Raw genomic sequence first — 25270 nt, 5'->3', positions numbered from 1 at the left:
AATTATTTTTTGAGTAAATAAAGATTCAAATAGCATGCTTGACTCTGCTGTAATTCGTTTGGACATATATTGATCAACAGAAAGAGAATAAAATCAGAAACTAGTGATATATTCCTCAACAAATATTTTCTGATGTAAACCTTTGGCTTCTTCAAATCCTGCATCTTAAGATCTAGACCAGAGAGATCTTCACACCTCTGCAAAAGACGCAAAGGTTTTCTCTTATGCCTCAGAAATAGACACCAAGTATTTCAGGATTAGGAAGCATGCAATAAGTAAAGAGTTCCTTTCCTGAGTTTTTCAAAGTTTTCAAAGGAAACAGTCCTGTTTGGAGCACTGTTGTCCCTCCTTAATACTTCCAGTAACAAGGAAAGGAGCCTGTGCGAGTACACAGAAAGTCACTATATCTGCCAGAGGCTGTCCTTAGAGTGCTCATTCTTGGAGTCAGATTATACATTGGCTCCTGGATTTTCTACTTTTATTACCTTGATTACAGCTGGGAAAACTCTGGAAGTTCTTCCCACTGAGTCCTTTCTTTTCACCCTCCCCAGCCACTCAAAGCCATCATTTCCCGTTTCCCTTTCCTCTAAGTCAAACCCTGGGACAGGTCAATTATTTCTCTTTGGAAGTCAATGGCCAGTGTAAACTAGCTGACTCTGGTGGGTTTATATCACAGCTCAGAACCCCACAACTGAGCATGCCAAGTATGAAAGCCCACGTTTATACTCCTTGCATTTCATGTGAACTCTATCCAGCACTGCCTGACAGCAGCAGTTCTGGCTCCCCCTCCACTCCAGCCCCCACATACACTTCTCTATTCCCTCCAACACTTTAAATCCTATTCAGCAGAAAAATTCACAACCAATCCACTCCACACTGGAAGAATAGTTTCCATACCCACGGGTTATAAACACTGTGATTGAGACTTTCTGAACTATGTACCTTCAAAATGTGTATTGTCATCTTCCAAAAATGGTGAGTATTTAGACTGCCTCTAGTCATTTTAACGTCAAACTCTTGGCTAATATGAAGGTAAACACCTCAAATGGGAATATTCAAGTGGATCTACACAGGCAAGTCCTTAGATTTTCAACAAAAATGTAATAAAAGTTTGTTGTGCTTCAAAAAGTCTTTGCTAATCAGATTAAATGAAAATCACTTACCATATTTGCATTTTCTTTCTAAGTATCACAGTTCGAAGTCTTTCAATAGTATTCCCTTTCTAAAAACAAACCAAAACAAAACAAAACAAAGTGAGACTTTTAAAAATGGATTTCCAAAGGCACCCTAGCCAGAAAGAGAATTCCTTTCTATAACTGGTGGCATAGCACAAGGCATTAATATATATCACTGATGCACCAGTTGATCTAAACTTGGCTTGTAATATGCATGGTTTATCAGATCACAATGTATTTTAAATCCTGTGATAGGTCTTCTGACTCCTTCTGTTGAGTAAATAATGTTTTGACTGGCATGAAATTAGATGGTTCTGGAGACTGACAACTGAGCAAGCAGAACCACTGGCCCGGGAAAGTATTCATCAATGTTTTTGATTACAAGGTGATTTATTTGAAATAGATTAGAGGTCTTATTTAAAGTCTTAAAAGAAAAGGCATATCCTCCTTTGTTTTCCTTATCCCCACTCTGACTCATATACTTGTGAAAAAGTCATCTTTGGCATAGCTGACCGTCAGCCTGGCTAGTCAGAATGGCCAGTACTTCATACTGTTGTTGCTCCAAGGGTATTTTCTGGGTCATGATCGTGTAAGCGAGCTTACATTACCCGAATGCTATTTGTTCTTCAGATAAACAGAATGCTTCTGATACTGATGGTGTTTCATAAGGTGGTACTAACAATTTCCTTTAATTCTCATCTCTGTTGCTTCTGGAAGTTTGCTTGTGTTTTGACTTTTATCATTATTATTATTATATCAATTAAATCTGTCAGTAAAGCTGTATCTCTAAACCCCCCTGGTGTTCTGAAAGCTTCATCGGTACCTACAGATAAAATTTGGCAGTACACCGTCAGATCCATTTTTACAATTGGTGTTGTAAGGCGAGTTAGTTTAGTGTTCCAATGCAGCCTTTAAAGCGGGAAGGTGACTCAGGCCTGAGGGAAGGCGTTCCGGACAGATGAGGCAGCGCCAGGGAGACAGTGCCAGAGCCCCCGACACTGAGCTCGAGTGTGCGCGGGAAGGTGACACACTGAGGTGCCGGGAAAACACCAGCCCCGGCCATTAACGGAGTGACAGCTTGGGGGTGATAGCCCGGCTATGTTTTCCTATCAAAATGACCCTATTTGAATTCGGAGGAGGAAAACTTTCCAAGCGCTAGGCTCCTGCAGCGTGGGCGCAGTCAGAGGCAGGCAGGTGCTGTGCACAGAGCTGTGCACACAGAGCGGTGCACACAGAGCGGTGCACACAGAGCGGTGCACACAGAGCTGTGCACAGAGCGGTGCACACAGAGCGGTGCACACAGAGCGGTGCACACAGAGCTGTGCACACAGAGCGGTGCACACAGAGCTGTGCACACAGAGCTGTGCACAGAGCTGTGCACACAGAGCTGTGCACAGAGCTGTGCACAGAGCTGTGCACACAGAGCGGTGCACACAGAGCTGTGCACACAGAGCTGTGCAGGCGCTCTGCACAGAGCGCTGACCGCACTCTGCCTACAGCCCGCCAAGGCGATTCCCCAGCCCCAGGCCAGGCCTCACTTTGCTGTTGGCACAGACTTCCACGCTTTTCTGCTGCCCCCGTGTGTCGAGATGAGAGGTTCCCTGGGGGTGTGGCTATAACCTGCCCAGCTCGGCTCCCTTCCCTCAGCTCATCCCGTTCCTTTCCACGGAGTTGGCTTCTGCCGTACTTCAGCAAACTGCTCTCGGACCATGCTGTCCTGCTACCTAAGCCACGCGTTTCTATGCAGTCTACCGAACCAAGCTCTTATCTCTAACCACCTCTAACCTGTTCTAGACACCTCTCTGAACAGCCGTGTTCCTGTTCTCCAGACTGTTTAGCTCTATCCTGAGATCTGCCTGGCTGAGGTGATCCCATGACCACAGGTTCAGAGATGAGCTGACAATGCCACTACTGGCAGACACTGAAACTCTCATCTGAATGTGCCTGGAAAGCAAGAGGTCTCAAGAAATTATTTTTAAAATGTAGACTATCCATGAACGCTCTCTCCTTATTTTAATCTACCAATAATATAAGGCATTCTAATTAGGGGTGTATCTTGTGAAGTACAATTTTGACAACTGAATTATTGAATGTCTTATCCTACTAAAGATAGAGCTGGTATTTTGTACAGTTTTGCTTGCCTAGAACAGGTTCAAAAGCCTCTGATGCTCAAAACACCAGCCATTCATTCTGAGTTTGGGCTCTCTAAAATCCTAAGGGTCCTTCTCTACACTGCCACATGCTGAGCTGCCTTGGCCTCCTGCCGCCTGCCCTCTGGGGTTAATCTGCTGTTGTCCTCAGGACCTCTAACACAGACCAAACAACACTGGAAAGACACTACCCCTAAGCAGAAAAAGGATACTGAAGATATCCTATATTTTAGAATATCCCATATTTTATATATAGGGTACATACACTCAGTTCAGACAGAAGTCAAGATTGCTTGAGCTTATTTTTCTCACTACCATGCAACTCAAATTAATCGGGTTTCCACAAATAACAGCCACACTTTGTTTTGTTCTTTTATGTTAAAACCACTAGCAAATAGATTCTCAGTGAAATCTCCCTGTTCTTTTAGGGTTTGGGAATGTCTCTGCAAGGGTTAAATTCTGCTCTCTGTTCTAGATGTATGAAGCCATTTAAGTGATAAGAATAAGGAGTGAACTGTAAATCTCTGTTTGACGAATGTGTAATTGGAAATAGAGACCGTGGTTACAAAGTACGCCTCCCTGGACTGACTCTTAATCCACTTTTAAAAACACAATTCACAACATGTTGTGTTAATCTCAACCCCAAGTTGAAAGCATTCATGTTCTTACTCTGGACAACAGAAAGTGATTAACCAAGGCAGACACTGTAGATGTCATTCCTACTTAGTATCAACTTAATATCAACCACAGAAATAGCTACCAGGAGAAAAAAAATTAAGCTTTTCTACAAGTAACACAAGAAAAAATTCAAATAATCAAAATATAAAGTATATTATATGGCTTCCACTGTAGCAATATACCTGTGTTTCCTTTTCCTTTGGATTTAGTTAATCAGGTACTGCCACTATTCGTACCACCCACTCTGACAACATGTTCAGTTGGTATTAATTATGGCTATGAATATCCTTATTATAGGTTTTGGAGATGTATGTTCTAAAAAAGGGGAAAGCAAACTGAAATTGATGGACCTGTGTTTACCTTAGTGCCTTCTCTTACACTGAATCCTAGGAAAGCAAGTTCATTGGTGTGTCAGCTCCAGTGAGATGTTGCACACCTGTACCAGTATCAGGCTGAGGCAGTGCCCCCAGGGCTGGCTCAGCTGGACACCTGAAACAACATAACAAAATTAGCCTTGTCTGCTACACCGGGTTCCTGTCAAAACCAAGAGGAGAAAAGACATGAAAGACAAGGAAAAAAGTGATGAAGTAAAAGAAGACAGGCAAAGAGAGGGGTCATAGTAGAAAGGCAAATCTCCCTCATCACAAAGTGTCCCAAGTTAGGTGGAGACATTAGAACTGGCATTATCAAATCCCTTCTATGGTCTGTTTGGTCTGATCATGCCTTGCAGTTGGGATAGTGAAATCCTGTCGTGTCAAAATGGATCCCACAGTCTCTGGTGATGCTGAGAGCAGTAGCCCTGACTGACAATCTCACACTTTTCAATTAAGCTGGTTGTTTGGCATCAGTGTCAAGCTTCATCCTGCTTTACTTGCCCAAAGAAAGTCATGAATGGAAGAGCACATACCAAGTAATCAAACCCAGCTTCTGCGTTATTAGTTCTGATAATTTTATGATCTTGTGTTTCTGTCAGTTACCAGACATAGTCTCCGAGACATTGAATTGTAGAGATAGGAGTCCTCATTAGTTTTATCTCATTTTCTAAATTATTTTTAAAACCAATCTGCTGTAAGGGGTGGCATCAAACTTTTGCTTTTTGGGCAACTGCCAGGCTCTGTGTGCTGGTATTTGCTGCGTGCTCTACGAATCATTGAGGTTTGAGGGTGCTGACCACAGGAGGAAGGCTGCTGTGAGCCAAACTCTGCACCCAGACATAGTGGGAACTGCCAGGAGATCCTACTCAGCCACGTGAGCCTTGCCAGGGAGAGCTCATGGATGTTCTATTTGAACCATAAGGGGAAACTATACATTTTAAATTCCGAATGCTAGCAGCTTCTAAAATATTGGTTAGATATCCCAACATTAAAAAAAAAAAAAAAAAAGTAATTTCCCTTAGAGAAATACAAATGTAGGAGAAGCTAATGAAATATTAACTGTACAGACACTTTTGCCATTTCATTAGTATCACAGGCATTTTTGAAAAGCTGATATTTATAAGATAATATTGTGCAGTGGCTAATAGCAGACAAGAAAAAAAAATCATGATTTAAAATAAGGACATGGTATTCTCCATGGTTTTTAGACAGGGAATCTGCCTTAAAGAACCTGACACTTTTACAATTGCGTAGAAGCTTTTTACAAGAAAAGAGATTTTACAAATAAGCTTTCACAATTGCCACCCATAACATCAATTACTTCATGTTCTGAAGATTGTCTCTTTACAACATTTTTCAGCTGTACCTTGTCTGCTGCAACAAAGCAAACTACTGATACATTTTAACCTATTGAATAATTTTGAAAAGCAAATATATGGAACATTGGGGTTCAAGAGATTGTGGTTCTGTGTGGATGACAGCAAGATTGCTTTCATTACTGTAGTTATAACTTTCTGGAAAAGTCTGACTTCTCTCCTATTGATGATAGTGACAGAACAGACTCTGATTTCATTGGAAACAGCATCAGGCCCCATAAATCACTAGTACATTTCATCTAAATAATGAATGAGAGTGAAAAATTCTCTGGTAACACTTGGACAATCCCCAGATAAGGTGAGGATTGAAGCTGCCCTGTGCAATGATAAAGCCTGTTTTGGGCTGGGTGCAAAAGAAATAGGCACTCAAGGAATGTTTTAACATTATTATTTGTACTTTCTATAGAAAAGAGGTACCATTTCTATCATCCTTATAATATGTCTCCACTTCTAAAATTAGAATCCAAATTAGGATTGCACAATACCTGGCAGAACTCATGGTAAGAGATGTGCTGCATAGTGATATGAATAGAGAATACCCAACTCTTCTTACACAAGGTTTGTAAATTACTTGAAATAGCTTTTCCAGGAACATCCAGAAATCTGCCATTAACACTTTTATTACCAAAGGAATAATGGCCTTAAGATAATTCAGTAAAGTCTATAAGAGAAATAGAGCTTGCATCTGCTGTGCAAAACACCCAGCCTCTAGTTGTTGTTATTAAAGCAGCAGCAGTCACTGATGCTTCAAGCAAAGACATTACTGCTCTTGCCCAAAGCTGCACAGGTAGGGAGCAATTCACTGCCCTTGGAACAACCTAACGAAAGAGTACTTCAGGAGTCAACATTCCTACTTGACCAGAAGAACGGTCACAGGCTAAGCCTCTCTTCTGCAGGTACTCCTTCAGCCCATCAGAACAAACTTGGCTAAGGCATTGTTTCATATTATGCATTAGGAAGAAATAAGATCAGCCTTGGGAAGAGCAGGATCAGGGCTTGGTGGGATGCAAACCAGGAGTGGGCAGTAAACATTTGCTGCACAGGGCTTTGGAGAGATCTGCAAAATCAGTGGAACTTGACTGTAAAGGGCCTTAAGGAAGCTTTCAAAGAAATGGGATGTCTCATTTCTCACTTAATGCTTCAGCACATGCTATTAATAGAATAGCATTAATTTCATCCTAATAGCTAGAAAATCAATAATTTACCACTTACGATAAATCCACAGGTTGACAAATACAGTGGGATAATCCTACTGAGGAATAACAGCTAACCAGCCATGTACACAGTTCCATTTTAAACTCACTTCTTGTGGGTTTTCTTTGAGCTTATGAAGGTAGTTTGGGCGTTGACAGCCAAGATCTGGAGAGAAATAGTGCTCATGTATTTTATTCTAGGACACTATGCCTCATTCTTCTGCCGGCCAGCAAAGACAAAAGGATGGAGGTCATCCATAAAGATGGAGGTCGTCATACTTTGAAGTGCTTTTTTTAGTGCTCAGCAGGCAAAAGCCTGATTTCATTTCTATAAATGCAGACAGAAGAGCCACAGTATTTTCATGGGCTTTAGACTGTTACTTAAAAATTAGTGAATCTGAAATTCTCTGGTGTTGCTCTATCAAAATACCAACTCTGCAAGACCTGGCACATTCACATTTTTTTGGTTCTTGAAATTTTTGGCCTTGTACTATCCGCTATTACAATGGTCTGTCTGCCACAGTAAAGGCTCATAACTTTTGGTGATTTCTCAATGCTGTACTTTCTACATAACCCTGAGCTTTTTTTGTCACTCAGATTATTCAGTGATTTTGCAATTCTAGCATCTTAAACTCTGTCTTAAAAGTGGAATTTTTTTTTGCTTTTCAATCAGCTTGAATAATTTTGCTTATCATGCACAAATGGCAGTTCACAAACAGCACACAGGCAGCGAGACTCCATGGTAATAATTGCATTTCAGCGGAACTCCCCACAGGTTTATAATTATTACCAGACACATCAGACTTCATTTTCAGGCTGCAGACTTTGTAGCCTAAACATTTACAGACACTGTCCAAACCACAGCAGTGCGGGATACAGTATCAACAGGCAGTTCCTGCCAGCACTGTATGGGTCACATCTACTGTTACAGAAACTATAAAGAATATCTTAGATCTCTATTCCAGGTATAAAGTAACATCAGGCATCACCCATCCCATAAAATGCCTCACCTGTGCCAAAAAGAAGGGCTGACTTCACTACACAACCTTTCCATATCTTCACCACAAACTCATGCTCATAAGGTATTCTGATAATGGTATTTGTGCTGGTTTTTGCTGGGGTAGAGTTAGGGGGTTTTTTCACAGTAGCTGTGCTTTGGGTTTGTGCTGGAAGCAGTGCTGGGAACACGGGGCAGTTTTGGTCAGTGCTGAGCAGAGCTCACACAGAGCCAAGGCCTCCTCTGGCCCTCACCTGAGCCCACCAGCGAGGGGCTGGGAGGGGACACAGCCAGGACAGCTGAGCCCAAGGGACCCAAGGGACATCCCAGACCATGTGGGGCCACACTCAGCACAGAGCTGGGGGCAGGAGAAGGACATTCCAGGGACATGCAGAGTCATGGACTTCTGTCTTCCCACATCACCCTTACATGGGATGGGCCTCTGCCCTCCCGAAGATGGATGAACCCCTGCCCAACCATGGGAAGTGGGGAGTGAAATAGGAATAGGCAGATCCATCAGGCCAATGCATGGCTCTGAGGTTGGTCTTAGTGGAAAAATTTGGGGGTTGTTGACCATGGGAAGATCTACTCAACAGCTGGCCTACTCTGACACCTGACTGGGTGCACCAGTCTCAGAGCGGAAAAGGAGCTCTAGCACAGGAGCTAGCAGGCTCATTGACAGAGCTTTAAATCACCTTGGAAGAGGGACAGGGACAAAACCAGGCTTGCCAGTGCCAAGGGACGGGATGCTGTGCCAAAACTTGTACTTCCAGATCCCTCAATCTGCTCAATGCCAACAAGGTGTTGGCTACAAAGGACCACACCTGACATGTTTCTACACTAATGCACACAGTACCAGGAACAAACAAGAGCAGCTCCAGGCTTTGGCCCAGTCCCAGAGTTTGACAGCACTGTATGAGTGAAACCTGGTATGATGAGTCTTGTGCCCGGAATTCCCTGCTGGATGGTTATAGACTCTTCAGGTGGGAGAGGCAGGACAGGAGAGGCAGAGGGGTGGCACTGCATGGAACAGAAGGGTTAGAATGTATGGAGCCCACAACTGGCAAGGGCAGAGTTGAGAGCCTCGGGATAAAATCAAGGGGCAAATGAGTAACATGGATGTCATCGTGGGAGTCTACTACAGACCTCCTATGCAGGACAATTACACTGACAAGTTTTTCTTTGAGCATGGAAAGGATGCTTCCAAGTCAAATGCCTGTGTCCTTATGGGGGACTTCTACTTGCCAGAAATTAACTGGTACAACCCGGGCCAGAAAATTCCTAAAACTCCTGGATGACAACTTTATGGAGCAAGTCCTAAGGAAGCCGACTTGGAAAGATGAGAGAAAGCCCTCATTGACCTGCTGCTTGTCAACAGAGAGGTTCTTGTGAGCAAAGTGGGGACTGGGGCTGTCTTGGCCACAGTGACCATGAAGTGATTGAGTTTAAAATCTCTGTTGACAGGAGGAAAAGTGCCAGCAGGACTTGAAGTCCACGCATGAGGAGAGCAATCTTCTGGCTGTGCAGGGAATTAGTAAGCAAGCTACCCTGGGAATATACTTTTCCAGGTGTTGGGGTCTATCAGCGCTGGTCACTTTTCACACATCACTTCCCAAGTGCACAGGAGCAGCAACTCCCAAACGCTCGAAGTCAGGCTGGTGAGGCAGAAGGCCAGCTTGGCTGAACAGGAATCATCTCTTGGAAATAAGGCCAAAAAGGCAGGCGTATGCCTAGTGGAAGCCAGGCCAGGAGACATGGGAAGAATGCAGATATGTTGCTTGCCACTGCAGGGATGAAATTCATGAGGCCGAAGCTCAACTAGAGTTGAAACTGACAGAACTGTAGGGGACAATAAAAAGGAGGTTTTTCAAATATAATAATGGCAAGAGGCAGGGTAGAAATAACACCACTCTGTTCCGGGATGAGGATGGTCACCTCACAAACAGGGACAAGGACAAGGCAGAGCTGTTTCATGCTTTATTTGCCTCTGTCTTCAAAACAGATGATGGACCAAGGGGGTCTCAGTGCCTTGAGCTGGAGCACCATGACTGAGAGAATGATCAACTCCCAGCTGACATTGAAACTGTGCAGGATCTGCTGCTCTAGTTGGATCCCTACAAATCCATGGGGATTCCTGATGGGATTCATCCAAGAATCCACAAAAAACTGACAATGTATTCACAAAGCCTCTTTTTATGATTTCTGAGCTGTGGTGGGAATCCCAGCTAACTGGAAAAAGGCAAATGTTAGCCCAGTTTTCAAGAAGGGCAAGAAAAAGGACCCTTGAAAATAAACCTGTCGGTGTCACTTCAGCGCCTGGCAGTGTTATGGAGAACATTTTTCTGGGAGGCATTGAAAAACCTGAAAGAATCTAGTCATTGGTCACAGCCAGCACAATTTCATGAGAGAGAAGTCCTGCTTATCAAACCTGATTTCCTTTCATGACAAGATACCCCACCAAGTTGATCAAGGGAAACCCATGGATGTAATCTTTCTGGATTTCAGTAAATCTGAATCTGAAATCTTGATACTGAAATTTTTGATCCCAGGATCCTTCTGGACAAAACGTCCGTCCCACAGACACATTATGGGATGGGTGAACAACCAGCTCACAGGTTAGCTGCAAGTGGTGAGAGTGAATGGGGAGACATCAGACCGGTGCCCTAGTCACTAGTGGGGTTCCACAGGGTTCCATCCTCGGCCCTGTGTTCTTCAACTTCTTCATAAACGACTTGGATGCAGGACGAGAAGGGATACTGAGCAAGTTTACAGATGATACAGAGCTGGGAGGAACTGCTGACTCTGTTGAAAGCAGGGAGGCCTTGCAGAGAGACCTTGACAGATTAGAGGACTGGGCAATCATCAACTATATGAAGTTCAACAGGGGAAAGTGCTGGATTCTGAACCTGGGACAGGGCAACCATCTTTCCTTTGTGGTGACCAGTGACAGGGCCTGGGTGAATGGCCTGAAGCTGTGCCAGGTTGCATTTGAGGAAAAGGTTCTTGACCCAGAGAGTGGCTAAGCACTGGAACAGGATCCCCAGGGAAGTAGTCAGAGCCCCAAGCCTGACAGACCTCAAGATGTGTTTGGACAAATGTTCTCAGGCACATGACTCTTGGGGATGGTCCTGTGCAGGACCAGGAGTTGGACTTGATTTTCTTTATGGGTCCCTTCCAACTCAGCTTACTCTATGATTCTATGTGAAATCCTTGCTTTTATTTGCTTGTGTGCACAACTTTTGTTCCATTTATTGAACTGCCTTTATCTGAGTCCATAAGTTTCCTCACTTTCACTCTTCTGATTGTCTCCCCCATCCCGCCAGGGGCTGGGAGTGAGCGGCTGCGTGGGGCTTTGTTACCGGCTGCGGTTAAACCGCAACACTAAAAGAGAGGGAAATAATAGAAAAGTATCTGCAAGGCATCAGGAAATTTTACATGAAAGAATTGCCATTTCCTCCGACTTTTCATACTGTTATGACTCATAAAATAACTTTCTGAACAACTACATTCCACAGGTGAACTCCTTTTCCAGCCCATGTGCTCACTTGATAATGTTTTAAGAGATCTGGAAGAAGGTCAAGAAGCCAACTCTTACTCATTAGTTATTAAAAGGCTTATATATCAATTCCCCAGCATAAATGTGTAATACTTTAATAATCTTTTAAAATCGGAATTGTGACAAGCATTTTAAATAAAATATCAACAATTGAGCAGCATGATGAACTGTTTAAAATTATGGACTGCTTTTTGTGTCTGTCAAGAAGAATAGAAATGAAAATCTTATCTCTGTGTTTACCAAGTGATGTGGTAGGTTTTAGCCAGTCAAGGTTTTAAGCAATGAAATTCTACACAGTAACAGGGTTTCTCTGTGTACTGGTTCAAGTGTGTTGAAGTCATTCCATCTATGTTTCTTTCTTAGTTTTATTTACAGCTTAGTTTTGATTGCCTTTTTTAATTGCTTTTCCTCCAACACTGCATTTCTGTACATTCATTAACAAATGAAGAAGTTCTAGCTTTTTGAGTATCTGTAGTTACAGGTCATCCTGAAGGCTTTCTGCACTGTTCACTGTGTTTATTAAACTGAACACTCCAGAGAAGTCAGGAATATTTTAATATTTAAATCACATGTTTTTTGAGTTTGCCTTTGGAGTTGTGAAACTTTTATGTTGTTACCAGCTGACGGGTTTCCCTGTGATGGTAACCTTCGAGTTCTAATTGAAACTTAACGAACCAGCGATAACTAGTAATTCGAAAAGGAAGAAGTGTAAACAGCTGCCAAGAGTGATACAATGCCACTACAGAGCCTCTTGGAAGAATAAGCAAAACCCACATATGCATCTATAGGGGCTGTTGCATGAGCGAGGAGAAGGCATTCTGTGCCCATAGGTGCCGTGGGAGCAGTGGATTCCCCGTCCAATGAGGTGGAATGCTCCGCGGGCACATGGTTTACGCTGCTCAAAATAACTTGGGACCTGCAAACTGACAAATGCTATTGCTCCGGTGGTGACAGGTTGTCCAGCTCCTTACAGCCATCCTCACAATAACGAAGGTTAACTTCCTCCACTGTGTGGACTCCTAGCTGTTTCTGTTCCTGAGGACTCGAAGAATCCCCTCGCTTCCTTAACTTTAATCTCACGCTTCTGGATAACTGTCAGCGCTACTCACTGCCAGGGTTGGGCAGCAACATCTGGAGGATTTAAAAAAGGTAATCCCTCAATTTCAGATTGGTCTACATTTCGATTTTGCAGAGTGTAGCAGAAAGGTCTGATAAGCATGTATATTTGAATGCTAATTTTAGCTGGTAAGGCATATACAGGGAACAAATACTTTTTAAACCAAATTAGATTATGCTGAGGTATAAGCAGTGAAAGAGGAACAGTGTTCTGTGGCATTATAAGGGACCTGAATAGCACTGGGGTTCTCAAAATCCCTCGGAGCCAGTCTGACTCCTCTAAAGAGTCAACAAGACTCTAGTGACCTGAAAAGTTCTTTGCTAGGACTCCTTCCTCTTCCCAATCACTTTCCCTTCATGAAATGATAGAGAAGTGAAATACTTACATTCTTGTATTCAGCCTTAAACCAATATGCCATAATTTGGAATTCCTTCTTAAGCAAAATCAAACCTAATTTAATGTGACCCCCATAGTTAAATGCTTTCTATTTATTTAATTATTTATTCTGTCATGTAAAATGACCCCCGTGGCTATATTTAGTGCAGGGAGATCTGCTCTCTGGATTAATGTACACAACAGCTGCAGAAACAGTCCTGCTAGAAGGGCATAGCTCTCACCCTTGAGCTCTCACTATCTCCTTTGCTCTCTTTCTCTCTCTCAGAAAAGTATTTGACTGTCAGTAGCAAATGTTTGGCCCAATATATTGCAACATTAAGCAGTAATCAGAAGCCCATGTTAAGGTTTACCAAATAATACATCAACAATTGACAAGAGAACACAGCTCCTGAACATATGTTAACAGAACATTATACAAATCATGTTAAAGACACTGATGACTTTATCAGCAGTTTTTTATTGGTCATAAGGTTTACATTTGTGAAGATGCTCTAGAGTTTGAGTGAAAACAAAACCAGCAAGTGTTAATGGAACAATTTCATAAACTTCAGCTCTGCTCTTCTCCCTCTCCTACACCTCCTGAAGGTTCCTAAGGTCAGGATATTTCTTTGTTCTGTCTTTTTTTTTTTTTTTTTTTTTTTTTTTTTTTTTTTTTTTTTACTTTCAGAAACAGCTAACAAAAATTAAATAGTATTAGCAAGTGTAGTAGTTCCTGTAGCTGAGCAGAATAATATTAAGATATCAAAAACCATTTATAGTCAATTCAGGAGTTAGGTCTTGTACATGGCAGAGTACCAAGCACAAAGGGGAACTGTGTGCTCTGTGCGGGTTTTTATTCCTGTGCATTCTTTAGAGATTTTACAGCACGTCTTGCTGTGGTACTGAAGGAATCATTTTTTTATCAACAGCAGATAACAATTAGTAGTCTAGGGATATTTGCACATAAATACAACATTAAGATAATTTGTTAAAAATGTACACAATACTATAAAGGCCATTGGGCGATGCAACCTCAGTTGTAATCTAAATTATGGAGTGGGGGTGGAAAGAAAGAAAAAACAGTTTACTTTTCTGTTTAAAACTTAACTGGGTTAGTGCTTGTTTTCATAAATAGGAATTTTGTACAGGAATGGGCATGTTATTCCTGTAGAATATAAATCTCATCTAAACATTGCAGTTTGAAAATATGATTAAAATATGAAGGCTTTTATGTTACAATGTTCTTAGGCAAGACTGTTGAAAAAAACATAATAAAGACAGAACAGTGGACAAAAAGAAATATAGTGAGACCATGAAAGAAGAAAGGCATAACTGAAAAACCTGAGGAGAAGAATGCAATCCAGACTTCTTTTGTGTCTAATTTAACACTTAAGTTCCCTTTTCCATTGGCAACCTGTATTTGTAGGAAAACTGAATCTCATTTTAAAACCAACCAGCCCATGGATTTGAAATTTGCAGACAAAGAGATGTGCAAATGCCATGTGGTTTGCATGGCCCTGCTTTTCGGGGCTGTCCTTTGGGTAGTCTGCACTTGTTCAGTCTGGATGTGGTGCAGTCGTCAATACTCGTTTGTGAGTCCCTCACACTGGTGCCATTTACACACATACGGGTAGGATAGAGACTTCTGCTCAGCACTTTAGGTTGTGCAAATTCTCATTACAGTTCCAATGCAGTGCTATAATTTCAGTCTAGACTGAGCCCGTGCCATACCTTTGAACACTGAGAGCTAAGCTGTAGTTTCAGTCCTAAGCTGAAACATTACAGCAGTCCTCAACCACATGACGTGTGGATTTCTGCACTGCTCCCACATACTGCCAGCAGGACTCACAGAAATGACTGAGTTTAAATCACTTGGCTTACAATCCATAAAAATGGATTTGCAGTTTTAGCCATGAAGAAAGATGTGCAGAGTGGTGTGTTCGTGCTTGAACCAGGATAAATAAATATTGTTGCCTGTTAGTTATGTTTTCATTGAGGACTTCTATATGTACATCCAGCACCAAATTGTGGATCTCTGCTGCAACTGGTTTTGCCTTTCATATAAACTTTTTCTCATATGGGCAATCCTTGAAGGAAAGAGGACTATATACATTACTTGAATCAATAAAAACTTGTCCTTCATTGCGAGCACTTGATGTACACTTAGAACTTGTCGTGATATCTGAGGCCTGGCTGCACAGGTCATTGGGAGAGGAGGATGGAGAAGCATCCCAGGCAGGCCTCAGAGACACCCATCACCTGTCTTCCTTTCTGAACTTCTAATTTAAAAAGCAGCTAAACATGTATTTGTTACAATCTGATGTTGTTTCTTCAAGATATTGTTTGCCTTGCAGTTCAAGGAGATTCACTGAGGAGAAAAAGGGTACTTCGGACATAGGATAAAGAGTCTCAGTTCTCATCTTGAGAACTACCAAGGGACAATATTAATTCTGAAATAAGGAAGACTTCTTGTGATCAGAGTGAAAAATAAAAGGTCTTTACATTATATGGGAGTATAAAAGAAATGTTGAAAAAGTTAGAGAGGTCTTAATGTGCTTTTCCCTTGAAGCAGAATTGAGTATTTCCTCCTGCTTAGGATGCCTAATACTGTAACAGTGAGGTCATGGGCGAGGGCGCAACTCCCAAGTGCACACAGGGCTCTTGCAGTGTCTGCTGCAGAATAACTTGGAGAGAGGATTTATCCCATCCCATTTCTGAACGATTTTGTTTCCATAAGAAGCTGCTACACTCCTGATCCTGGAGATTTTCCATTTTCCATATTTAATTACATTACTTGGAACTGGGAGTTTAGTTATATGACTCATTACAGGGAAATGGAAATCAAAGCCACTAAAGTGTCTGGAACAGGAAAGTAAACCACCCTCTTGTATACAGTTTTCTAAACACTATTTTAAAAATATCTCATACGCCTGCCCCCAAACACACAGGACTGCTAACCTCAGTCCTCTACTCCAGCCTAACCTTTCCTGTGTCTGGAGTCTCAAGGCCTCTCTTGCAGCAGCCACAGCTTGTCAACAGGCAGCACCAGAAACTGTGACAATGGCAACTGCTAAGTGAGAATCCCTGCAAGCACTCGAGAATGGGACTGCAATCATCCAAGGTCTGCAAGACAGATCTCTTGTGTCAACTCTTACCTCGTTTTTCATAGCTGCAATCACACAGTTGGAACACTCCCATAAATGTTAAACACTCTGTGGGTAAATGCGATTTATGTGCAATTGAATTAATTGTGAAGTAGACACAGCCTCTAATATTTGCTCAATTTTCCGGTTTCCACACTGAGGTGCTGGGCATGCAGAGTGTTGCTGTGTAAAGGCCACAAAGGTGCCTCTCTATAGAGCAGAAGCAGCAGTTTTCCTGCTGCTCTGATGCTGGGGTTTCACACAAAAGCACTCCCAAAAGAAGTAATGGCAGCTTGAAAAGGTAAGACAGGAACAACATGTACTGACTGAAATTTCTCCTTTTAACTTTTGAAAGCCAGAAAAGTTGTTCCAATACTTTTTGCATTAAATCTGCTAGTTGCATTTAACCTGTTTATTCTGACACAGAGAAGGAGAGTTTGAAAAATTATCTTTAGGGCATCAAGCATTAGCAGGTGTTCTCACCAAATGAAATGGAGATGTATCAGATACATCTGTGATTCCCTTAGCTTGCTGAGGCTTCACTAGTGCTGTAGGAAAAGCTCAGATTCTCCCAGTGGCAACTCAGGAATGAGTGTAAGAAAACTCAAACAAGAAGAAATGAAAGTGTTTGCTGCCACACTATGCATGACCCCCATGGTGCATAATTCCTCCCTTCCACGTAAGGATTTTCAGGTCAAGCCACTGCCAGAACAAACTGTGGAAACTAATTCTACCTCTGTGAATATTTAATCCTAAAGATCACTTGGCTAATAAGAGAACATTGCCATCCATAACCATAGGCTCTTGGAAACTCAAAGCTTGTTCAATTACTTGCCTAATGGAAACTGAATTAGCACAATGAAGAAATTCATGGAGTCATTTTTGTTTGTGGCATCCTCTGGTGCCTTTCAAGACAGCAGGTGCCCAAGGTCACTGCTGGTGGTGTCCCAGGAAAGGCAAAGATATTGCCCTCACACTGTGGTTTGGTGCTGTAGGTAAGGACCCAGTCAAGAGTAGAGAACCTTAGGCTGCTGATGGCAGTAACCCCATTTCCCCCCTAAATAACACCAGTTAAGAGACACTGTTTGTAACCAACAATGCAATTCCTGCCCTTGATACAGGTTCATTACAACTCTTTTCCAGTCATCAAAATTATCGGTGCTTTCATTGCCACCACAGATTGCTGCCTACTGTGTTTTTACTAGTTTGTCCTTCTTACTGCCTGCTCTACACAGTCATCTGCACTTATCTGCTCAGAAGAGACATCTATAATGACAATACAATTAGCACAGTTTTTTGAAAAAAAACCCACAACAAATGGGACATGTCTCAAGGCATAAGCAAGGCAGAATTAATAACTGAAATGGGATTGCCCAGTAGCCTCACAGCAACACTCCCTAAGACTTAACGTTTTCCATTAAATTAAAAATATCAAATATTTCAAAATACTTTAAGACTTCAGTAGACAAACACTACCTGAAAGTGTTACATTTGACTAGAACCCAACTACTTAATTACTAAAAATGGAATTAAAAGTCATCTTCTACAACAAGCTGAAAATAGACAAGAGTTAGATACAAAATTCTGACCCTGAATAAGCTCTAAAGAAAAGTGATGGCCCTCTCAGTATGCAGAATTTGACATCAGATTCGTTCTCATTAATATCTTGCTTCTGAACTCTAGAAGGAGAATTCTGCTCCCTTCTACCTCTTCTGCTCCAATGAGCAGAATGAAGGAAGTTGTTCCAGATCCTTTGCTGGGGAACTGTTTGTTTTCCTCCCTTTGCTGTCAGACAGTGGCTTCCTCACTAGGGTTTTTCAAGCTAGAATTATAAAACTATTTTGCCTAAACACATCTTTGAGAGTAGCTCCTTATGGTGCGGTAATACTCCTTAAGCAAATTAGCAGAAATTATTTCTTTCATGTTTCAATGCTTTCAATTCATCAAAAGATTAATAGAAGACATGCAAGAACAAAGTCTCAAATATACCCAGAGGAGAGTCTCAAAAAATCATACTGAACACACAGTTCCTTTACTATGGTTTCCTGCAGAAAAGCTACACTGTGATTAACAACCTCTGTTGAAACAGACACAGCACTTATGTCTGTGCAACAGAGGAAAATGAAACCTTGAATAGTCTCAGTCAAATAATTTTCATATACTCTTTAGACAAAATCATTATACGAGTTCTTCGAGTTTATTTGACTTCAGGATTTGATCACACAACATCCGTTCCCTACTTAGAACATCCAGTGTTCTCTAAAGATCTGCATCATCATTTTTCAATTCTGATGACCTTTACAGACACTGAGATGAAGATGTACCTTTCTGAAATGCTGCAGAAAGAGTGGCCAAGAAATGCAGCAAACTAAATTTTGCCACCTTGTAAAATACATACTTCTCCAGCCACGTAAAACACAGCCTTTCCACTGTGTCCTGCAAGCTACAAAGAGCTGGATGTCCTAATTCAGCCAGAGCCACATGTGGAGAGGTTCTAGATTCTAGGGCTGCAGTTCATTCATGCAACAGGTCTTTCCTCCAGGCTGTAAACTCCCTATGTTCGAGTGTATTGAAACTCTTGGGAGCTGAAACTGTAGCTTGAGCTGTGACCTTTACAGCGCACAGTCTGCGATCAGCACATAAACAAGCTAAGAGAGCTCCTGAAACAGGTCCACCTTCCCTAGAGGTGGCACAGCTGCCCAAGGAGTTAAAGCTGAGCAAGCAAAAGCAGTTTCCACTGGGCAGGAACTTTAAGCCTCATGGGGGGCCTCTTTGTACTCTTAAGAGGTTAAATTATAAACTCTGTCCAGTCATGAAACACCTCACGATATTATCTCATGTGGGCTTCCCAAATCAATGTTCTCTATGTGCCACAGCTTCACTGAAACACTGCACCAGATAACTGAATGCCAAGTGTTCAATTAGTATCACAGAGCCTGGCTCAGCTGCAGACACTGGACAGGGTGCTTAAAACCCTACAATTTATATGGCATTTTATTTCTCATTCTTTGTAGAGGTAGAAATTTAGCAATATTTTGATTGGGTAACTCTGTAGTCTTAGTGATTTTCTTTCATATTATGAAAACAAAGCAAAATCAATAAATCTTAAATGCCCAGTATTTACATAAGGAAAAGGATTTCAGTATAAAAATGTGCCTCAAGCAAAGGGATCAAGGTATCAAAATGCACATCAGATTATGATAGCTGTATGTTCATTCACTGAAGAAGATTATAAACAGTTTAAATTGAAACCTTCTCTTTTGTAAATAAGGAATAAGGGCTGGCACTCACATTCCAGGAAGAAATACTGCAGCAGTCTGAGACATTACCACTTCATTTGTTCTTAACCAGCCCTTTGCCAGGGACAATTGTCCCACCAGAAAAGCCAGAAGCTTTTCACAGCAGAGACACCTTTTTAACTTTCCTTTGCCGGTAACTTCAGCTGTTACACAAGGCTGTGAGTGGAGATGGCCAAGCTAGGGCATGGATGTCTTCTTCTCTTGAGACCACGACAGGAACAGAACGTTCTGCAGTGTGACAAACCAGACAGCTTGGGATAGGAATACCTGAAACCACTGCAGCAAGACTTGCCACACCCTAAATGAAGCAGGAGGGAGATAATGAGCACTGCATAGTCTGAGAGACAGATCCAGTAAACAGTCCTGCACTTGTTTCAGTATCTGTGAGGAATCAGCTCTCTGAATGGCTAAAGAGCAGATCTTTGTCTTCTTATTTAGGCCACCAGAAGACAAGGGTGTTGTCAGGGCGTCTGAATCTCTCTGCACTCATGCTGGCTCTCGTGTAAATAAAAGGGAGAACACCACACAGTTTCACTTGCTTAAGTATCAAAAGGGATGCTTTAGCTTTGCTTATCAGGCATGAAGGTTAAGTACGGGCTTCCTAATGCTTTCATCTCATGTGGTACATTTTTTCCAGAACCAGGATGACCTAAGAACATGATTTTGAAAGCCCTGTAGTACAAATTATGTTTGTATCCAACAATGACACAGTTCTCTACCTACTTCAAATAAATAATGACATAGTTCTCTACTTAAATATCTTATTAGAAATAACGCTGGATTTAAGAAGCTATGAAACATCTAGCACCATTATGACTTCCTATAATGCATGAAAAATTGTTATTATAGAATATTTTAGTTCATTCTCCTTCCTCCTCACATCCCTCTTAGGATTTTGAGGGCTGACTGACTTACTACTTCAGTGCTTTTCAAGCTAAATTTACTTCACTTTAAAGTACTGTTATTTTCAACAACTTTCAGTGCCTGAAATATCCAACACTTAATCTATCTGATGAGATTGTTTCTTAGCTAAGAAACATACATCAGCAATGATGAAGATTTGACACGGAAACTCAGTTAATAGCTCTGTGGTTGAAGTTTTTCCATGAACAGAGTAGAAAATACCACATTTGCAGTTACTTTATGTGAGGCTACTGACAGTAGAAAGTGATGAAAGATGAACTTTACTAGGTAAAGGCAACAGTGTCTGGCAGGATGTGCTGAAGCCGGCCTTTAACACAAGGCTATCCTTATGCTTCAAGCATTACAAGTACTTCCAAGTATTCAGCACACAAATGCAGTTTGAAAATGTTGTGTTCTGCTTTTCAGAAGCCTGTCATTGTGTTCAATCAAAAAAAATTGCTATTGATAAGGCGTGGTCCTATTTGTCCTTTTTGTTGGCAGCATGCAAGACGACAGTTTAGAAACCTCAACTTCAATATCTCAGCTTCTGAGAGAGAGTTATTTAGCAGAAACTAAGCATCAAGGGAAGAGTGAAAGAAGCAGATCAGAGCCAGTTTCTCATAATTTCCACTATGGCAATGCTTCTGGTGATTCAGATGAGGTAGCTGCCCAAGATGATCTCCCAGATCTCTCTGCCTTTTTGAGCCAAGAAGAGCTTGATGAAAGTGTAAACCTGGCAAGACAAGCTATTGATCAGAATCCAGTGGAAACGAAACAGGATGAGCTTCAGGCACATTCACAGCGCCCCTCAGATCAGCTGAACAACACGGGAAAACACAAACAAATGGCCCAGTCTACAGCTTTGAAAACATCAGACAATGGCCTGCACTCCAGCTTTTGTCAGGAACATGTCAAAAATACGGTGGGGTCCAAAGAGAGCTCTCAAGATCTAAAAAAACACCACCTCCCTTCTGAATCAGAATCCAAGAAGGAATTCCTAAACAAGGCAGCAGATTTCATTGAGGAGCTCTCATCACTTTTCAAAGCTCACAACTCTGAAAGAATACGACCCCGAGCATGCAAAAACTACAAGAGCAAAATTGATTCTAAGAACAAGTCTGCTCAAAAAGGTAGCTCGAGCCTGTCTCTCACATCAGAAAACAGAGAAAGACTTTCCACTTTAACAACTCAAGACTTGGAAAACAAAGCAGGGAAAACTTTTGGACAAACACATGATCATCAGGCAACAAATCTGGAATCTATCAGTCAATTAACAAGTGCAGAGCTGAAAACAGGGTCAGAATCTGCATCTGTATATTCTGATGAGCCCATTGGACAACCACCACGCTTTACTCAAAAACTGAAGAGCAGGGAAGTTCCTGAAGGATCCAAAGTGCAATTGGACTGCATTGTGGTAGGAATCCCAGCACCTGAAGTCAGGTAAATGTGTTCTGCACTTGTCATTTTGTATTTCTGTAATGGTAGGAGTGTGTAGGCGGGAAATACCTTGTTTGGGAAGAATATTATTTCTATTATGTTTCAGTCTAAACTCACTGCTTTAGTTAACAGTTTTGAGGCATTCCCTTGGTGGAGCTTATGCCATTACAAAGGTTCTATTGTGTTCAGCCCTTAAATTCATAGAGGAGTCTGACTAAAAGAGAAAACAGTGCCAGAAATTCAGGGGTTTTTTAACAGAAAACAAACAGGAAATATCATCTCCTAGATATTGGCAACACTCTCTGAACACTTCTCCTAATTACAAAGCAAGACTCTGAACATTTCTCTTGCTTATTTCTCCAGGCATTTGCCTTCATAAGTCCTTTGGATAATAATAATGTCAGTAGGATCCATGGAAGTGAGAATCTATTTTTCCCTCTTTTATCATTCATAGCTTATAATGCAAAGACAAGAAGTGAAATCATCTTCTCTTTTGTACCTGGACCAGTACAGAATCTGGCTTTCTTCGTATTCAGAACAGGTGAACACTGGCTTGTTTACAGACTGAACTCCAACACACAATGTCCAATTCAGGTGTTTCTCCAGAAGGCCACGACACTGTCCTTGTACCAGCAGTCATGTTTGTGCTGTTGATACACATAAAAGTGACAAGGTGTTCATGTCATCCAAGTTTAGGTGTTTAACAATCACCAGAATTAGACGCTGACGCTATAAAGTCACGGAAGCCTCGCAAAGGCAGCTTGGGGAACCCAGGAACGATGGCTCATCCTGCAGATATCCAGGGGTGACCAGAATGCCTGTACACCCAATTCACAGACCATTGATTCTACAGAAATGAATGACAGATATCTTTGTAACTCAGGTCCATTTTTGCGCCAAGAAATCTGAAGCTTTTTAATTTAAATTTCTATTTCAACATTTGATTTTGTTAATTTCGATTAATTAAATAAGCTACTTATGTGAAGCTATTCAATACAGGAGCTACTACACTACTGTAGAATGAGCATCCATCAGATATAGGAAATTAGGGACAGGGAAAAAGAAGTGCCCTAGGGAAAGTTAGTCCCCAGCAGTTAAAGCTCAAGAAAAAGATCAAGCTCAGCTTTTAGTTTCACAGTTTAAACTAGATAATAAAATCTAAGTCACAAGGGGGGGAACTCTGAACTCTCTCTCTCTTGTGTTTGTGTATGTATATACGTGCTGTATTAAGGAGAAAGCTGGGAATGTCATCTCCTTGAATGGTTTCCTGATCATAGTTATTTATTAACAAAACTTTGTCATGTTCATCCAAGATTCTTTCAACTCCACCAATGTGCAGAAGTAACACTAAGAGAGGGTGTAATAATTGTCACTTGACTGAGTGATAAATATGCACATGCTTCCAGTGATCATAGCCTTGTTAGTCACTGCTACAGCCCAAGGAAACCAGAAAACAGAATGTACTTTGGAGTTTGTGCACATTAATCATGAGGATCAGAAGAATGCAGCATTTTTTTCCCATAAAACAGAGCTTATCTTTGATCTGCTATGCAAAACTTCCAAAAGAGTGAAGGAGGAATCTTGTTTGCCATAGCTGTGGAACTGTGAGCAGAACTGTGCTCAAAACTGCCAAATGTCTTGCTTGGAGGGTAAGAGTTTTCCAGGGTTTATGGTGAGTTAGTTCAGTGTCTGTGGAGCTGGGCAAGGACAGAAGGATTCTAATAGATAGGTAAAAGAAATAAAAAAATCAGCAGCCCCAGGAAAGGACTGACTGGCAAGGTAGCAACTGATGAAAGAAAGCTTAATCACCTATAACTTAAAATGGACCTCTTAACCACAGGAAGGGATCCCAAGTGACTTATAATGTATATATTAGAAAAATTACAAAGTGGAAGTTGTACTGTGGGAACCCAGAGCATTGTGAAACAAGAACAGGATTCAGCAAGCTCTGTAATGTAGTGAATCAGTCAACACTAGGAACAGTCTGATGGTTAAACTGATGTAATGGGGATTATATAGAGAAATTAGAGACAGGATATTTAGAAAGAAGCTGATCACAGCTATATAAAGGACTGGAAGATATGAAGGGCAGACACCATGTTTGAAAGCAAGATAGTACTAAACCAAATTTATATAAAAGATGGTGTAAATGACAATTATGATGGATCAGGCTCAAAACACCATTTTGATTATTTATGGAATTGCCAAACCATGGCAATGATAAAGCATTACAGGTGTGGTAGGTAACTATCAAGCACGAGGGCTCACTGAGGGATAGAAAACTGGATAGTGGAGCAAGAGAAGAAATGGGGAACTGATTTGAAACACCAGTAGAAGGAAAGCTAATCCCTCTTGGCTGAATACAGAAAGACTTGCCCAATTGTTTTTTAAGGTAACTCAGCCTTAATGTAACAAGCCTAGAATTCAGAGGAAGCTCGTTTGGCCAATCTATCTAGAAATTTGAGTGAGAAGTTACCCATTTTTCAGTATCATCACCTGAATGCAGAGTCACAGAAGAGACAAAGACTGATACCGCAGGATGTGTGCCTCCTGCTAGCTCAAACCTTAGCTCGCAATTAAAGAGCACTCCTACAATTACTGCTCATTGCTTTCCTCTGACTGTACTGCAGGTTAGAAACAAGCCTTTGATAGAAATATGTAGTGTATTTCCAAAGTGTTTGATGACCCCCTTTTCATGCTCCCTTCTACAGCTCTGCTTCTGTATGAGTAATGGTAGGTGTGACATTTAGTCCCCTCTGTGAGGAGAGCACTCCTTTTCCCCTCAAGTTCAGAGGTCTCTACGTTTTTTCAAACTGTTTGGCACATCACTCCTAGGTTAATTTTACTGATGAATCACATTGCATGGCTTGGCATACACAGTTATCCTGGAAGTGTCATGAGGATTTAATGTGCTAAAAACAGGCTGTATGTCATAAGGTTTCCATGAAAACATTCTTTAACATAGGAATACAAAGCTTAAAAGCTGCATTTTGTGCTGCTTTGTTCAAGGAGACAAGCCCTGCAACTAATCACAGATTTTTAGAAACTCTGAAACCCTGCAAGATTAAGACTTTTCTTCCTGGCTGCCAAATGAAAGCATTTCTCTGTTTTAGTGCTCAAAATCTAGAGCCAAACTTCTCTTGCATTCAACTCCAGTCAAGTCAATGGATTATGATCTAGGATGAATTTGGCACAAGGGATGACACTGCCTGTGCTTAATGTGAACCCCCCTTGCATGAGGAAGCTATCATTGCAATCCATGGCAGGAATGAAATGTCAGTGACAGAGTATTGCTACTTCAGTCATGCCACGTATCTCAATGCCAGAACTCCCCCTGGAACTGACATTTCATTGCTACCACGTACAACGTTGTCACACTAAGCATAAAAGCAAATGTTAACAACGAAGGAGCAGGTATGGCCATACCCAAGTTTTCCATGAAGCTTAACTTCAAAGAAGATGACTGGTTTTGATTTACAAGCATTACAGAGGGACAA

The 25270-nt window shown here is 41.5% G+C and overlaps 1 protein-coding gene across 1 annotated transcript in view; it reads left to right on the top strand.

Annotated features, from left to right (window-relative positions):
- The first annotated feature begins 12427 nt into the window (after positions 1–12427).
- The window catches only part of MYPN (myopalladin), a 52366-nt gene continuing 39523 nt past the window's right edge, over positions 12428–25270 (top strand). The window contains exons 1-2 of the mRNA XM_066324406.1: positions 12428–12648; positions 20838–21776. Of these exons, the coding sequence (XP_066180503.1) occupies positions 20839–21776 (938 nt within the window). The 5' untranslated portion in view covers positions 12428–12648; position 20838. The remainder of the gene's footprint in view (positions 12649–20837; positions 21777–25270) is intronic.

This window comes from Sylvia atricapilla, chromosome 8, assembly GCF_009819655.1.
Source record: "Sylvia atricapilla isolate bSylAtr1 chromosome 8, bSylAtr1.pri, whole genome shotgun sequence".
Classification (NCBI taxonomy): domain Eukaryota; kingdom Metazoa; phylum Chordata; class Aves; order Passeriformes; family Sylviidae; genus Sylvia; species Sylvia atricapilla.
The sequence above is the reverse complement of the archived record's forward strand: the minus strand, read 5'-3'. Positions and strand labels throughout refer to the sequence as shown.